The 15,704-nt window shown below is 36.0% G+C and overlaps 2 protein-coding genes across 3 annotated transcripts; one reads left to right on the top strand and one right to left on the bottom strand.

Moving 5' to 3' along the window:
* The first annotated feature begins 545 nt into the window (after nt 1-545).
* On the top strand, nt 546-7,588 carry LOC113765394 (ribonuclease 2-like). Of its 2 annotated transcripts, none has more exons than XM_027309555.1 (10): nt 546-708; nt 1,628-1,887; nt 2,002-2,030; nt 2,962-3,104; nt 4,056-4,157; nt 4,269-4,272; nt 5,435-5,526; nt 6,667-6,828; nt 7,069-7,168; nt 7,253-7,588. In XM_027309555.1, the coding sequence occupies exons 2-10, from the start codon at nt 1,646-1,648 to the stop codon at nt 7,279-7,281; spliced, it is 903 nt and encodes a 300-aa protein (XP_027165356.1). In that variant the 5' UTR covers nt 546-708; nt 1,628-1,645; the 3' UTR covers nt 7,282-7,588. The 2 variants fall into 2 exon arrangements, with proteins under 2 accessions (XP_027165356.1, XP_027165357.1); XM_027309556.1 differs by having other exon boundaries at nt 548-708; nt 2,962-3,035.
* Nucleotides 7,589-7,769: 181 nt separating this feature from the next.
* Nucleotides 7,770-10,932, bottom strand: LOC113765393 (GDSL esterase/lipase 1-like). The gene is made up of 5 exons (XM_027309554.1): nt 10,604-10,932; nt 10,287-10,411; nt 9,965-10,195; nt 8,927-9,188; nt 7,770-8,234 (listed from the first exon to the last, which is right to left on the bottom strand). The coding sequence occupies exons 1-5, from the start codon at nt 10,890-10,892 to the stop codon at nt 7,999-8,001; spliced, it is 1,143 nt and encodes a 380-aa protein (XP_027165355.1). The 5' UTR covers nt 10,893-10,932; the 3' UTR covers nt 7,770-7,998.
* Nucleotides 10,933-15,704: the final 4,772 nt, after the last annotated feature.

Here is a 15,704-nt window from a genome sequence, read left to right as displayed (position 1 = left end):
ATAATTATTATTTGAATTACTATTATTGAAATTGAAATTTTAGAATCATATCTAAAAATTTAAAATTCCTCAGTTCCCAAGTAACCTGAAAGGTTTTGGACAAAACATAACTTTGATTCCTTTTTAGAAATAGGCCCGTCCCCGCCACCCGTTAAAATAATTAACATATAATATATATTATAATTATAATAATATATTTTATTATAATATTATATAATTATATTTATATTTATTATTATAAATTATAATTATAATTAATTACAAACTTATAATAATAATATTATTAATTATTTGTATTATATAATATATATTAATATTAGTAATATTATTAATTGTATTAATAATTACACATGTAATATAATTATACATATTTATTAATAAAAATTATTAATTAATTATATTAAATTATTAATACATTTAATTAGTAAAAATTTCTTATATCCCATTTCAAATGAGACAAAGAACCAAACATGTAATGATATATTGATATTGAACAGAACAGATATATTAGAATGATTGACTCCATTTCAAATCCAGAATATCCGAATCCGGTACTAAGGTACGAACCAAACGCCATCTTTAGTCACAACCAAAAACAGATTCGAATGCGCTACGCAAATTGGGGAACAGAGGTCTGGAGCTTTCAGCTTTCGAGTCAGGGAAAGTAGACGGAAACTGATCAAAATCTCTCATCCTCTAGCCTCTGAGGTAAGCTCCTCCAATTATCTACTCCAACCAATTCTAAACTATCTGTGATCAGTTCGTTCTAGGTATGTATTTCCGTATTTTTTCTTCAAATTTCAGTTATCTCAGTTATTCCAATTTATTGAAATGAAAACCAAGAGGATTATCATTGAAACTGTATAATTCCTGATGGGTCTTGTATATTACGTGAAAATTTATAGTGGGCATCAATTCTTATTCTCATATATATTTGGTTTTTTCAGTTCTGGCCTAGGAATTAATGGAATGACTTTCTTTTCTTTTTCTATCTTTTTGAAGTCAACATAAGTTAGTAAAGAAAAAATTTATGATGGGTCTTGTGAATTTATAGATGAATGTGTTTAGTGGGCATCAATTCTTGTACTCGTAGTTATCTGATTATTGTAGTTTTGTACTAGGAAGAAATTCAAGAAAAAGTTTTACGTTTTTTTATTTACTTATTGGCATTATAATTCTTATAAGATTCCTAGTAACACATGAATAAATACATGCTGCTGGTTTTAGTGCTTGGAAAATGGATTATTTGATCATCAGTAGTGACATGAATGTTATTAAGTGGGTTTTGATTGATAGGCTATGGTAATATATTATACTCTTTACTTAACCTTGTCCCTGTCTTTTTTTTTGGTCTTTGCAGAATTATTTACATTAGTTTTTCTAAAATATAAATAAACCATGTCAAAACTCATACTAGAAACTAAGATGTTTAAATCTAAATGTTAAAAGAATTGTTGAAATACTTCAGATTTATAGCTGCAAATTTAACATGCTTAACTGAATTCTGGAAAACGTGGCAACAGCTCGGACGGTGAATTACTTGAGATTGTTTAGAATCAGTAGTGAAATTGAGATCTAGTGTTGTTAATGTACTTGTAACGCGTGCTCATGGTTTTGATTCCTGCAGACTAGAGGTTGAGTAACCATGGCTTTTCTCCCCATCCAAATAGTTGTATTAATGCAGCTCTTGATGATTTTAGTTGCATCCTTATGTCTTATGAAAATTAATGGTGTGGATCTTGGAGAAGAATTAACGGGAGGAGTACACGGAGGAGGCTCAGGTCAAGAACAAAGAGAGTTTGATTACTTCAAGCTGGCTCTTCAATGGCCAGGCACCATTTGTCAAGGAAATCACCGGTGTTGTGCCTCCAATGGTTGTTGCCAAGGGTATATTTTAGCTTTTTGAAACCTACATGATGGGCTTTTTGAGTTTTAAATGCATAAGATTTATGGGCTAGCTTAACTTCATAGTTCTCAATGGGTTTGCTTGGTTCTTTGCAGCTCGAATTCGCTATCTGAATTTACAATACGTAAGTACAATTCCATGTATATATCTTTTGAAGTATTGATTGTAGTATGGTTTATTTTTTCCTCTTATGGGTTCCGCATCATGTTCTCTCTAACTTCTTTTTGGTTAAATCATTGAATCTTTTTTTGGGACTAAGTTTTGAACTTTGATTATGCAGGAAACATAGTTAGATACAAATATGCCTATTGACACTTTTGGCATAATTTGATATCTTCTGATTTTCTTGCCAACAAAAGGCATTTCTTCTACCTTTTCATTTTGGAAGTGGAAAGGAGAGATGTCAGTTTGGAAGTGGGAAAAAGAGGGGAGGGGAGCTAGATGGAACATTTTCTACTCAATTTTGATGGTTTGGCCCTCATGAATCTGAAAGAGGGAATAGTATGCATTTTTGTGGGAAGAAGATTTTTTAAAGATGGCAGACCATACATTTAGTTCTTCTTGCCTTTTCTCTTTCAGTCTCATTTTTAGGGGCAAATCCTTAGTGAATTAGGAATTATACGCAGCTGCATAATGGTGACACTAATTTGGGAGGGTGGATAAAATGGTAATGAAAAGTAAACAGCATTTAATGGAAAAGTTATGTAGCCCAGGATAATAGTAAACAAAAAAAATTGGGAAATGGATTGTCAATTTTAATATGGTTGAGCTTTAGCGGTTTAAATGCTGCGAGAACTCATTTTTTCAGTTGCTTCATTGTTGAATCTGGTTACGAAAGGAATTATTGCTGGTAAGTTGGCAAGAATATAAGAGGTTATTAAATAGTAGTGATGTATGAAAATCTGACTAAATTGGAATTAAGGGCTCATACAAGGATGAGGCAAAATCTCATCTCTCTTGTACAACTTTAATCAACTTTTTCCTTGTTTGGAATGAATCACCTACAGAGTTTACTTGCCAATCTTGTCTGCTTACCAGAATCTCTTATCCTATAGATGGACTATGGCCTGATTACAATGATGGATCTTGGCCAGCCTGTTGCAATGGTCCCAGATATGATTCCAAAGAGGTGCTTTGTCTGACCATGCTCTGCTTTGGACATGAACATGCTTTCAATCGAACTTCCATCCAAAATACCGTATTTAAAAATCCTGACTAAACTGTGCTTTTCAGTTGGGGTGGATATTGATGACGCATGCTGAGTTACAGATGCAATTTTGTATTCATAAAGTGCAGCTCAGTTCATGTTGATTTTGTAAACTGCTGCAGTTGTTAAAAGCTGTGCATTGCTTTAGCAATTTTTTATTAGAAAGGAGTTATGTTAGGATTTTAATGAAATAGAAAAATAAGAAAGAAACTCTGTGCTTGAGAGGCCAATGACTGCTTTGAATGCACTCTGTTCTCTGTTTGTTTCACTCTGGAAGTGCCTGTAATTGATTTCAACTGTCAAGTTCTTGTTGTAGGATTTGTGGTTCAGATTCTCTTGACACCTGGTGATTCATGCACTACTTGTTTTGCATCTTTGTGCTGGTTTTTATCCTTGAGAAATTTTTGGTGCTTCTGAGGGAAAGGATTGCTGTAAACATTTTCTGTACGCACAAAATATTGATTAATTGTTGGTTATACAGTTAGTCTGAAATTGTCAATGGTATTGTAAAATCAAGAGTTGCATTACAGCATGATCATGCTACTAATTATAGTATCTGGTGCCTGCATAGGAGTACTTTTTAAGGATGAAATTCTTCATATAAACCTTTTCTGCTTGGTATCGTCTAGTTCCCAATAAAGGGAAGGTAATCCAATGGGTTTCGTTAGATTAGCCTGGAATTAGCAAGATGATAATGATCAAGGAGTTTACTTTCCCTAATCATTGGTAACTGTATGTTCCACTGAGTTTGTCTGTATATTCTTGTAATACTGGTGTATATGGGTTCATTCTTTGGCATTTCTCCAAATTAGTGCTCAGCAAGTTCTCTCTCTCTCTCTCTCTCTTTTTAGACAGTATCTTTTGCAAGTTCTGTTACTTTTGGCAGTATCTCAAAACCATTCTAATTCTTTTGAATTCTTTTGAATTGCATTATTCAACCAGATTTCAACACTGACTGATGTTCTCAAGAAGTATTGGCCATCTTTAAGTTGTAGTAAATCATCAACATGCCATGGAGGGAAAGGAACATTTTGGGCTCATGAGGTGCTCAATTGATTGTAATTTTGTGTACAAGCTTTCTAGTTCCATCACATAGCGCTGACATGTTTTCTTTCTGCTGGTTTTGTGGTTGAATTGGGAGACAACTGCTTACAGTGGGGTAATTATCTTTCACCTGTCGCATTTTTTCTACTTTGTATTATGATGAATTTTAGGGCCCTATATTTTTATAGTTCAAATTAGAAATGGAATTCTGCTGGTAGATAGATGATACCTAAAGAATTTCAAGACCTTCAATTGATTTCTAAGAGTTGTTTAAATTTTATATTTTTGTATCCAAGGAAAGGTATGCAGCTTGAGAACCGAAGGGAACATTTGGAACTTTTGCTTCACTTTTAAAATTTGTGGAACCTTTTTCAGATATCCATGACTATGGCACCTCCATCTTCAGCTCTTTCATGCCCCTGGGTCTCTTGCTTTACCTCTTGAGTGTCATACCCAGTTTTCCTTTTTAGTGATAGCACATATCTTGCTATGGTGCAAATTTTAGACTCTGCTGATATTGTTGAAGGAGAGTATTGAGGATTTATGCTTTGTGGTCTTTGATGTTGGGTGTTACACAATATGGCCCCTAATTTGTCTTGATGCAGCAGTCAATGAATTTAATAGATGAAATTTAACTTGAACAGTAATAATAAGAATAAGTTATTAAAATTATATGAATTGCATGTTGTGAAAATGAGGAAATCACTCCTCAGAGAATAATGTTTAACAGCAGTATTAAATGGTCAGTAGTATTTTCAAGAGGATCACCACTAACAATGAACTTGTCATGCCTTTGCTGTGGGGGAAATACTGTATGACCACTAAGTCAAATTGTTCAATGGTGAGGTAGTGTCAAGAGTTACTTTTTATTGGTCATTGCTGTAACTCTTTAGCCTCAAGTGTTGAATTTTTTGCATCCCGGTCATATGAGTAAGGAACTAACCTAGTCAAGCTTGAATAAGGAACTGCTTAAAGGTTTGGGCCACAAAAGGCCCAGAATTCCTTGGGCTGCAAAATTTTGGGTAGTAAAGTTGCCAAGTTGTGTCCATTGCTGTGTCATGCTATATAAGAACTGGTTTCCTTCTCTTGTCAACTTTAACTTTCAAAGCATAATTTCGTATTTGACCTCGTACAGGGAGTGGGGGGCGATCGTCACAAACATAGTTCTGCTAAAATGCAGATTCAAATAATTGCTTTGCTGAAATAAATGTTATGGGAGATGACTTTGGGTTACAACACTGCATATCTGAATATAACTTTTGGTTGTGTTCATGCAGAAAAGCATGGGACATGTTGCTCTCCTGTTATTCGTGATGAATACAGCTATTTTTTGACGGCTATTAATGTCTACTCCAAGTATAATGTCACAGTAAGATTTTAGTAGTGTACTCAAGTTTTTAATGTTTTAAATTTTTCCTCAACTTTAACCAATTTCCTTTAATCCATCTTAATTGTCCCAATTTCTCTGCTTGATGACTGCATATTTGCATACTTGTGTACGTCAAAGCTTTATGTGCTGTTGAATGGTTGAAGGTAGATCTGCTTATTTGCGGTGAAATTGCAAATACATTGTTATTGGTGGGCTTCTCCAACTTTTAACTGATGGTTGAGAAATTGGTGCTAAGTTAACCAATAACGATAGAGATTTATACTCAGTTGCTATCCCAGCAGTCAACTTCAGTTTTAAACATAATTATCATAATTTGTGGCTGAGTACACATTCAAGAGTACTGGAAGCAGATAGCAAGAATACTTCTTCCCTAATTACTAAGTTGATATTGGATGCTACTATTGTCAAGAAGTGGATTAAAACAATCTTTGGAAAGAATGGCCGTTTTTAATGAACATCGCTTGAATAAGTTAAGCTGGTGGGAAAAGAAGCCCAAGTTAAGTCCTTCAAGTGAAGCAAGGAGCTGGTAGGAAGAGAAACCCAAGTTCAATCTTTTAAGGGAAACAAAGATTGCAGGGAAGAGACAAGTTAGGGTTGCGATTCTGCTATAATGTCCTAAAGGATTTTGTTCTCAGGTTTGCTCTCTAGGTTAATGGATGATTTGAGCTATGAAGTGTGCTCTAATGGTTTTCCTTTTTTTCATTTGGTTCTTCTTCATTGATATTCCGTATGTATGATCATTCGTGTGTTCAGAAATCTAAGATGTAGTACAGGCTGGAATTGCTTCTGTGGTTTTGAGATAGAAGAAATTTTGATTCATGACAAATTATTTGTACAATTTTCTCCTAACTTGCCAATCTGAATGCAGAAGCAATTTTCCATAACAACTTTCTGGCTTAGCATGAGGAAGAATAAAAATTTCTTGAATTAGTGACAACCATTATTTATGAACTTGGCCATGTATATATATATATATATATGTATGTATATATAAATATAGACACACCCCCACACACAATTACTTAAACGCTAGACTAAATGTCTATCCTGTATGAATTTGAATGGTGTTGCTTGTTTGCTTACTCGTTTCTATAACATTTTTGTTGGACATGAGAACAGCAAGTTCTGAATGAAGCTGGATATTTACCATCAAACTCTGAAAAGTATCCTCTAGGGGGCATAATCGCAGCAATTCAAAATGCTTTCCATGCAACACCGGAGCTCCAGTGCAAAGGTGGTGCAGTGGAGGAACTCCGTTTGTGCTTCTTTAAGGATTTCAAGGTCTGTTTTAGCCTTAATTGGTTTTATTAATAGGTTGAATTTTGAACTTGTTACAGTTTTCTGGGAGTGTTCTTTATTGTTTCTGTACCACTGATACACCAACTAGCTGACAGTATCATTGATTTGCATTTTAACATGAGGCTGACCTTAAACGTTACAGTTGATTAGAGTATTTGTCATCTCATCTCTTTACCTCTTGATAGATTCTTAGTTCTCTTTGGGAAATTACTGTTCTTGCAGCCTCGAGATTGCATCAGTGAACCTCACATTGAAAGTTATCTGGTTGCTTCAAGCTCGTGTCCCAAGTACGTCAGCTTGCCTGATGTTCAAGCCTCTTCAAGTGAGTGGAACAAGAATTTATCAAATAACTATGCTACGTTTGTTGCAATTTTGATAATTTGTTTGCTTAACTTGAAAATCTAAGGATATGCTGACACAAGAGTGGCTTTCTGAATAATCATCAACGTGGAACGTTATGCCAGTCGTCTTTCAAAGACACCTGTACCAAATGAAGAGCCAGAGATCATCTGGAGATGATGTTGTATGACAGACTATTAGAAAATTGAACATCAAGAATGGGATATTTGTCCCTTTTGGACCATCATTGTTAACTGCCTCGGAATTACAAGATGTTTGGAGCTGTCTAAAGTTGTAGCAGTGTATCTGACATAAATATTTCATCCACTGTAGATCTTCTCTGGTTGTTTATATGTAATCTGTTAGTAGTTTATTTGGTCAAACGATCCTCCTATTATCTCCACCCCAAGATGAACACCTCTATGCTCATCTTACAGGCCTTGAAACAAATGGAGCTGCATCTCCCTGGTGCTTTCTTTTTCCACAGGCAAATGTTGGAAAGGGAAAAAAAAGTTGCACAGGAAAAACACGGAGCACATCATATGCTGTAAATTTTTAGGGATAGGAATCAAAATTGCAACAAATGAGTAAAATAATCAACATTTATAAAAGATGGATAGCCCCGTGTCCGGCTTCTGAAGATTAGTTAGTCATTATTGAAGGACTGACCGTAGAGCAAACACCATGGGATTCTACTGCTTATTGATATTTTTTCTTATTGAAATTATTATTCAAATACATGACCAAATATAAGAAGCAGATCTGGAGTTGTGAACTTCAAGTTTACACAATTTAAGAAGTCCACACCAGAAATTAGCGCATAAACAGGGACCGGATATTGTAAGGCCCTGTAACGTTGGAAGGCCCTCCCCACATCAACCGCGCAGACAAGAAGTTGGCCGCTTCACTTGGATGCTCAGCGTCGAAAAATAGATAATCTTTGGGATTATGACACAGCTCATATTTTTTTACTCCTCTCTTTCCTCCGCAGCTAAAGTTTCCTCGGAAAGGACCGCTACCACAGCATGCACTCTTCACTTCCTTGAAACCTTTTTGAGTAATCAACCAATAAAAATGTTACTCTACTACCTTTGCTAATTGATGCTAGTATTATGCTACTATCTTAAAGAAGATCTAGCCTCAATATAGGAGAAAATAATAATATTAGGAGTAGCAATTGGGAGCCAAAGATTTAGGATGCGGCTTGTCTTCATCACACTCTTATCCGGTTTCCACAATACACATGCAAGACACGCGTATTTCTTCGACTCCTCTTCCAATTACTTCTCTCTCCATTTTTCACTCTACACGTCTCGATTTCACCGACAAATGAAAGACGTGTCGTCCATCCAATTGTGTACTATGGTAAATGGAGAGGGGAGTAACTGAAAGTTAAGCCGAATCCTGATTCTCGATTGAGGAGCATGATTTCAATTTTGGGATTGCAGAAATGATTAGTTAAATTTTACAATGATTAAATAATTAAATATCTCCAAAATATGCAATATTTGTTAGGAGTGTACAAGAATGGTAATTAATTATATACTTTAATACATAATCTTCATATTTTAACCACTTTCCATGATTCTAAAGGCATTTATTTATTTATTTAATAGAAATAGAGATGGCACTAATTCTGAAGACATTTATGTACTTCTACTATGAAAGATTGTAGTATTAAAGAATTTTCACCATAATTCCTAAAAGTGGAATTGTGCAAATGACGAATTCAAGAACATACCGTATTTGGGTGGATTTTGTATCGTCTCAGTGTAAACCGTGAAGAAGTCAAAATATGAGTACTTAAAACCTTTGAGCTGTTTCTGTAGCAATTGGAGCTTTTGGGAAAGCAACGGATTGTGTAATTTGACCAAAGCTGTGGCCTGTTCCAGGCACTCTCCATTTCCTCCAGCGGCCACATTGGCCAGCCTAAGCCTTGGGAAACAACCTAAAGGACCCAAAGTTAAAATCCCAATTTTTCTTCCACCTTCCCTGTGAATTTTCTGTCATTCAATTAACAATAGGATTAGATACATGGACATTGGACACAGTATGCCAAAGGCAGCACCCAGGGGAGGGGTGAGAAGAAAAACAAGAAAAGGGTAGAAAGTGGTCTCACCAGTTGTATTAATGTATTTTACTCCATATCAGGGTAAATTAGTAACTATATATTTTGTTACACTATCTCTCAGCTCAGTTACACCACATTCAAACTTTTGTGATACCATTTTCCAACTCAATTACATCAAAGGGCAAACTTGTAGGAAATAGAACTTGTGAGGCCCCATCCGCATATTTGAGACGGTTAGTGACAACCAAATTGGTATCTCAAGGCAAGAAACATAAACCCTCAACCACTGGTGTAAGAAATTTTAATTTTGGCAGTAGCAAGTACAAGTAAGTTTTAATTCCAATCATTACCATAGGTCAAGATAGATTCTAGACCGCTTATCATTTTTAGAGAAAATGGTACTATTAACTAAGCTAACATGTATTGGATAAGAAAATTTCAATATTAATTAGCAGTTGAAAGTAGGAAAGGATGTGAGGAATTATTTGTTTCTCTTTCTGTTTTTTTAAGTATAAGTGGGAGGTTTCGATAAGTGGGAGGTCTCGAAATCGGACCTCTCACTTACACTCCCGCCTCTCATACCATCCAACCCATCTCTCTCTGTAATAAGACAAAGGATGTGGAAAGGGATGGAAAGATTAAAAGAAAAGGTTTAACTGTAAAGATTTAACAAAGTTGAAAGAAAGAGAGAGAAAATCGGACTATTACCTTAAGCACTGATGTAATGTTGCCAACCACCATTGCTACAAAATCTTGTGGCGCATGCGACTTAAACATACTGGGATTATTAATCAACGGGTTCAAGTAATCATTACTTCCAATGCTGATCAAGTACACAGCATTTTTCACCACTCGTCTTGCTGCTCTTTTACCTAGCTTCAACCTCAACTGTTTGTTAGCTTCCCTAAAGTTATTGAATTGCATATGAAGGCTGATCACCTGAGAAATGACATGAGATACTGACCTATTAGCAATTGGCAGTTACTAAAATGTAGGAATTAGTTACTCTTAGTCACAAGTTAATACCTACCGATCCCTTATTAGTTTCCACAAGAGCACCAGCACCGCCAGATGCAAAGTTCACGCCCTTGGTCAAAACCTCATGATGCCCGGTTTGCAGATATGGTGAAATTAAGGATAATTTTGCAAATTCAGCTGCAAAAAAGTCACTGTAGCTTTAAATGTTTTTTAAAAATTAATCTTATAAACACTAGAATTATTTTAATTTTTTTTAGAGTAACGGGCATAGATGTATGACATGTTATATTTTGTTAAGCTTCAAATACTCTATATTTGCACGTAGATTAATTTGTAAATATATAAATTTTTGCAAGAAAGCGCTCTTACCTACAAAATCAGGGATGGTGCGGCCATTGGTAAACCTCCCGGTTGGGGATTTGAAATATGTTTCTCCATAAGGTGGGAAATTTGCCTGGAAAGTAGTGGTTGTCTTGATGTAGTTATTATTTCCAGGGTCAAAAAGTGAATCACCAAAGACAATGAGGGCAACAGGGGATTTTGGATGGAGGGCAACAGGGGGTTTTGGATGAAGGGCAGGAAGGCAATTAGAGGGCAGTATAAGACTAGAAAGGAAGAATAATGCTACTAAGTGAAGTTGGATATGCAAATTTGCCATCTTTTAGCACTTTGTATCTATTTTCTTTGGCAATCTTCCTGTCCAGTGTCAACTATATATGTCGGCAAGTCCATTCATACTTAGGCAAACTCTGCTCTTTGCCATGTTTTTTTTTTTTTTTTGGTCGGAAATAGACAAATTCTTTAATGGACCCGGACGGTGTGGTCCTTATAAAAGGCACGTCACTTCTTTTTCAAAAAAAAAAAAAAGCACGTCATCCTTTTGGCTTGTTAAATAATAGGCACACGTGCTTTCACATGTCAGTTACTAACCATGGATTAACCATTACTACTGGAGTAGTTGAAAATGTAAAACTCATCTTGGATATAAACTAAGTAATCAAATCCTCTAACTTATATTCTTCTCTAGAATTTTGAGGAGATTTTATCATTAGATGCACATGCATCCATTTGATTTGGTGGCGATTCAGCCCCTTCAACCCTTCCCCGCAGTATAGGGTCTTAAAATTTCTCTTGGACCATTTTGAATTCATTTCTTTTCTCGGCTAGCGAATCCAATTTTTTAACTTATATTTTTCTCTAAAATTTTTTGGAGATTTTATCATCATGCATGCATCCGTTTGATTTGGTGACAATTCAGCCCCTCCAACCCTTCCCCCTAATAGACTCTTAGAATTTCCCCACGTCTTCCCCCTATTGTAAAGTAGGAGAAGCTATATGGTAGGAATTATCCATAGACAAAAGAAGGAAAAAAAGAAGTTAACTAACCATGGTTCACAAACGTCTGTAAGTTTGGAACTTAACAGACGTCTGTGGGTGGCAACTGGCAACCGGGTTACTGGCAATGATAGTAGCAGGTGTTAACTTTTGAAGAATCCTTCAATTAGTCCAAATTTATCAAAATAGCCCCTGTCAAACTCCATCACCACATTTGCTGCTTCACAGCCTTTCTCCCACAAAACCTTCTTCCCCAATAACCCCCGCCACTAACTCGATCCTCCATCCCAGCCCACTGTCATAAAATCCGCCCCTCTCATTCCTTAGAGATAATCAGATAAACACCCATGATACCAATACCCCGATCCCTCTCATCCCGTACTCGCCCCCATCTACTACCTTTCTGTTGCAGATTTACTTTGTCTAAGCATTTTTTAAATTGCTCTCCCTTAGTTGCAATTATCCCCATGGTTTCCTGCAATATGATATAAGGGCTTTTTTTACTTTACAGCATTGTATAGAAGTTCTTCTTTGGCATCTTCTGTTATATACGTTACCTCCAAAGACACAGAATAAGAATTGAATGATTGGATTGGAGACTTGTTAAATTACCAAGATTAAAAAATTGAAAGATTAGAAATGTTGGGTGTTATTTGTGAGAAAGAGAGTGAGAAGAAGATATTGACAAGTCGGTTTGGAGAGAGCATGCAGAGAAGAGAAGGAAATAAGTTTACTCATCTCTACATTTAACCAGGCAAACCGGTTGTCCTTCTCCATCAAAACGTGCACTAGAAATCTGTGGTTAGGATGTCTCCATAACGTGGATATATGTGATACTCATATTATCCTTTTTTTTTTTCAACTTTCAATTTTTTCCTCTCATTCTTGTCTATAATCTAAGTAAAGCTTTAAAAGGACCAGATTTGTTTAATCCAATTTGCCCAAAACTCTCCTCAACTTCCTTCATAGGGAAAGGTTTGAAGTTTGGATATTGATAGGAGAGGAAATCATTTTTATTTTTTGGTTTTTTTTTTAGCTAAAAGGGAAAAAAAAAACAAATACAAGAAGAGGAAACCCGTTGGCCCCAGTTAGTAGAAGTAACATGGCTACTTAAAAAGTCCACAAGGTCCATAATTGGGGATATAGATCGGGTTGACCCAAACTTTAACCACTTGAATGAATTGAATTTGCATAACAACTGGAAAGTGTAATGCACAATTTAGAACTGAAATATTGTTTAAAACGTCTCTTATATTTTATTAAATGAAGTTTTTTATTCTTTATTTTTAAAATATTAGTTTTTCGTCTTTTACAAATTCAAGTCGATAAAATTTGATTCTAATCTAAGTTTTGAACTATTTGTTAGATTAAAGTATCACTTTTAAAATGTTAATTTTACCCCTTTTCAAAATATCATTTTCTCTTATTCTAAGGGTACATTTGATAAAATTAAATTTTGAAAATTGAAATTTGAAGTCTAAAATCTGAAACCTAAATCCATTAAATTAGTGAATTGTTAAGTACTAAATTTGATACATTTGAGTGTATACTACATTAAGTGATAAGTGAATAATTTAAAACTTATTTTTTGGAATAAATTTTGTTCAAAAAATTAAGTGCCAATTAATGAATTCAAATGTTCTAATTTTGATTATCAAACGGGTTTAAATATAGGGAAATTTGCAAATTGGTCCCTAATATTTTCACAAAAATTTTTTTTAGTCCCTAACATTTAAAATCAGCCAAAATCGTTCTTAACATATAAATTATGATCCATTTTGGTCATAAGGCTCATATTGCTCATTTCTCCGACTGAAAATAGCACGCCTCTCTCACATGGACATATTTTTAAGGGCAAAATCGAAAAACACACTTCATTCCAGATTGAAAGCAAAAGCACTCCTTTTCACCTTTCTCCTGAAAATTACAGTCACAAAAAACCTAATTTTCTCCCTGAATTTTGGGAGGAAGCATAAGGAGGAGGCATTGTGTACCTAATGTTGAATGGGGCTCTCTTTTTCTTTTGCTTTTGTGCCAACCAGACACCAAGCACCACAAGACCAAATTGCCAGAAAGCCCACGAATCCAATTGCCATGACAACTCCGCCCTTCATGCTCCCACCATTTTTGGATATTGTGATTGCAGTAATATTTGGGGCAGGTGTAGTTGATCATGCAATGGGTTTCTTAGGGGCAATTGCTGGTAAGACTGAGCTAGTTGGAGCATTAGCTTGGGATGTATTATTCCGGGAGGCAGGGGGAGAAGGTGAAATAAGAGATGTGGTGATGGGATAAGGAGACGTCACTGTGGCGACCCCACTTCCCCCTGAGGCGAACCAAAGGGTTGGCGGGCCGTCTGCCCAACTCTCGCCAGGACTCACGCAAGCATTCTAACCCAAATCTTTCGAAGGATAACTTACTCTATGATAAAACAATTTTTCCTAAAAAGGATCATCCTTAAATCCACCTTAACATCAGAGATAGCAATGACAAAATAACCAGTCGAGGCTCTTAAACGTCCCATGTGCTACAAACCAAAGTCTAAAGTCGCACCAGTCCGGATAGATACATACATAAATCCCAAATACAAACTTACAAGCCAAACAATAGAATTAGGGTTTACACAATTTCCAGCTTCAAGTAGCAATCCAAAATGGAAATTTACTTTATCCCAAATAACACATTACAGCCCACAGAATAGGTTATAGTATTCAAATACAAGCCAAAAGGAAAAACATAAGTAAGCATCCAGCTTTCAGTTTCCAGAACCTGTTAAGGAAAACAATAAACGTGGGGTGAGCTAAAGCTCAGTGGTGTGTTCCCATTTCCATTGTGATGTGTTCCCATTTCCATTCAGGGATTTCTAACGGTTGCAACAAACCAGAGGGTTTCTGATGCTCGGCTTTTACTTGTTGGCAAATCAAACATCTCTGAACAAACTCTGCCACGTCCTTTTTCAAACCTTCCCACCAGTATAATCCCTTCACATCATGATACATCTTGGTCACACCTGGATGTATAGTATACTTCGATCGATGTGATTCTTCTAAAATTTCTTTTCTTATCTCCTCATTTGCCGGAACCACAATTCGATCTCGGAACCTCAATACACCTTCAGACCCTAATTTAAAATCTAAGGTTTCCCCTCTTTGCACTTTCTCCATATTCTTCTGAATCATAGGGTCCGTTTTCTGAGCCTCCTTAACATGCTCTAGTAATGACGATTTTAACGATAAGCTCCCAAATAGAACCTTCAATTTCTCCAAGCGAGGGTTCCAACCGCTTATTTCTTCTAGCATGTCCCACTCTTTAACCATTAACCCTGCTACTTAGAGCGTCAGCTACCACATTAGCTTTTCCCGGGTGGTAGTTAATTGAACAGTCATAATCTTCCAGAAATTCTACCCATCGCCTTTGTCTCAAATTTAATTCCTTCTGGGAGAACAAATACTTAAGGCTCTTATGGTCCGTATAAACCTCAAAAGTCACGCCATACAAGTAGTGTCTCCATTTCTTTAAGGCGAAAATCACTGCTGCTAACTCTAAGTCATGAGTTGGGTAGTTTTGTTCGTGAGGCTTCAGTCTCCTGGATGCATAGGCAATCACTTTACCATTTTGCATTAAAACACATCCTAGACCTTCTCCAGAAGCATCGGAGTACACGGCATAACCTTCATCTCCATCAGGTAACACCAAAACGGGAGCGGATGTTAAACGCTTCTTTAATTCCTGGAAACTTGACTCGCACTTCGGAGTCCAAGTGAACCTATTCCCTTTCTTGGTTAGCTCGGTCATGGGTCCAGCAATCTTTGAAAAATCCTTGATAAATCGCCTATAATAACCTGCTAGTCCCAAGAAACTTCTAATTTCAGTTGGAGTTTCTGGCTGTTTCCAATTCATAACGGCCTCAACTTTTGCCGGATCCACGGCAATTCCCTCCTTGGAAATTTTATGCCCTAGAAAAGATATTTCATCAAGCCAAAACTCACACTTGCTGAATTTGGCATACAGCTTCTGCTCCCTTAATATTTGCAAGACTATCTCCAAGTGCTTAACATGTTCCTCTCGAGTCTTAGAGTATATCAAAATATCATCAATGAAAACCACCACAAACTGATCCAGATACTTCTTAAAG

The sequence above is a fragment of the Coffea eugenioides genome, chromosome 3, assembly GCF_003713205.1.
Source record: "Coffea eugenioides isolate CCC68of chromosome 3, Ceug_1.0, whole genome shotgun sequence".
NCBI lineage: Eukaryota > Viridiplantae > Streptophyta > Magnoliopsida > Gentianales > Rubiaceae > Coffea > Coffea eugenioides.
The sequence above is the reverse complement of the archived record's forward strand: the minus strand, read 5'-3'. Positions and strand labels throughout refer to the sequence as shown.

Excerpts from the sequence above, each read along its gene's own strand:
- LOC113765394 (XM_027309555.1), top strand. The coding sequence starts at position 1,646 with ATGGCTTTTCTCCCCATCCAAATAGTTGTATTAATGCAGCTCTTGATG. Across the intron at positions 1,888-2,001 it reads TCCAATGGTTGTTGCCAAGG|CTCGAATTCGCTATCTGAAT; the intron begins GTATATTTTAGC and ends GGTTCTTTGCAG. Across the intron at positions 3,105-4,055 it reads GAACTTCCATCCAAAATACC|ATTTCAACACTGACTGATGT; the intron begins GTATTTAAAAAT and ends TTATTCAACCAG.
- LOC113765393 (XM_027309554.1), bottom strand. The coding sequence starts at position 10,892 with ATGGCAAATTTGCATATCCAACTTCACTTAGTAGCATTATTCTTCCTT. Across the intron at positions 10,196-10,286 it reads TGGAAACTAATAAGGGATCG|GTGATCAGCCTTCATATGCA; the intron begins GTAGGTATTAAC and ends GTCATTTCTCAG. Across the intron at positions 8,235-8,926 it reads ACAAAATCCACCCAAATACG|GTTTCAAGGAAGTGAAGAGT; the intron begins GTATGTTCTTGA and ends TTACTCAAAAAG.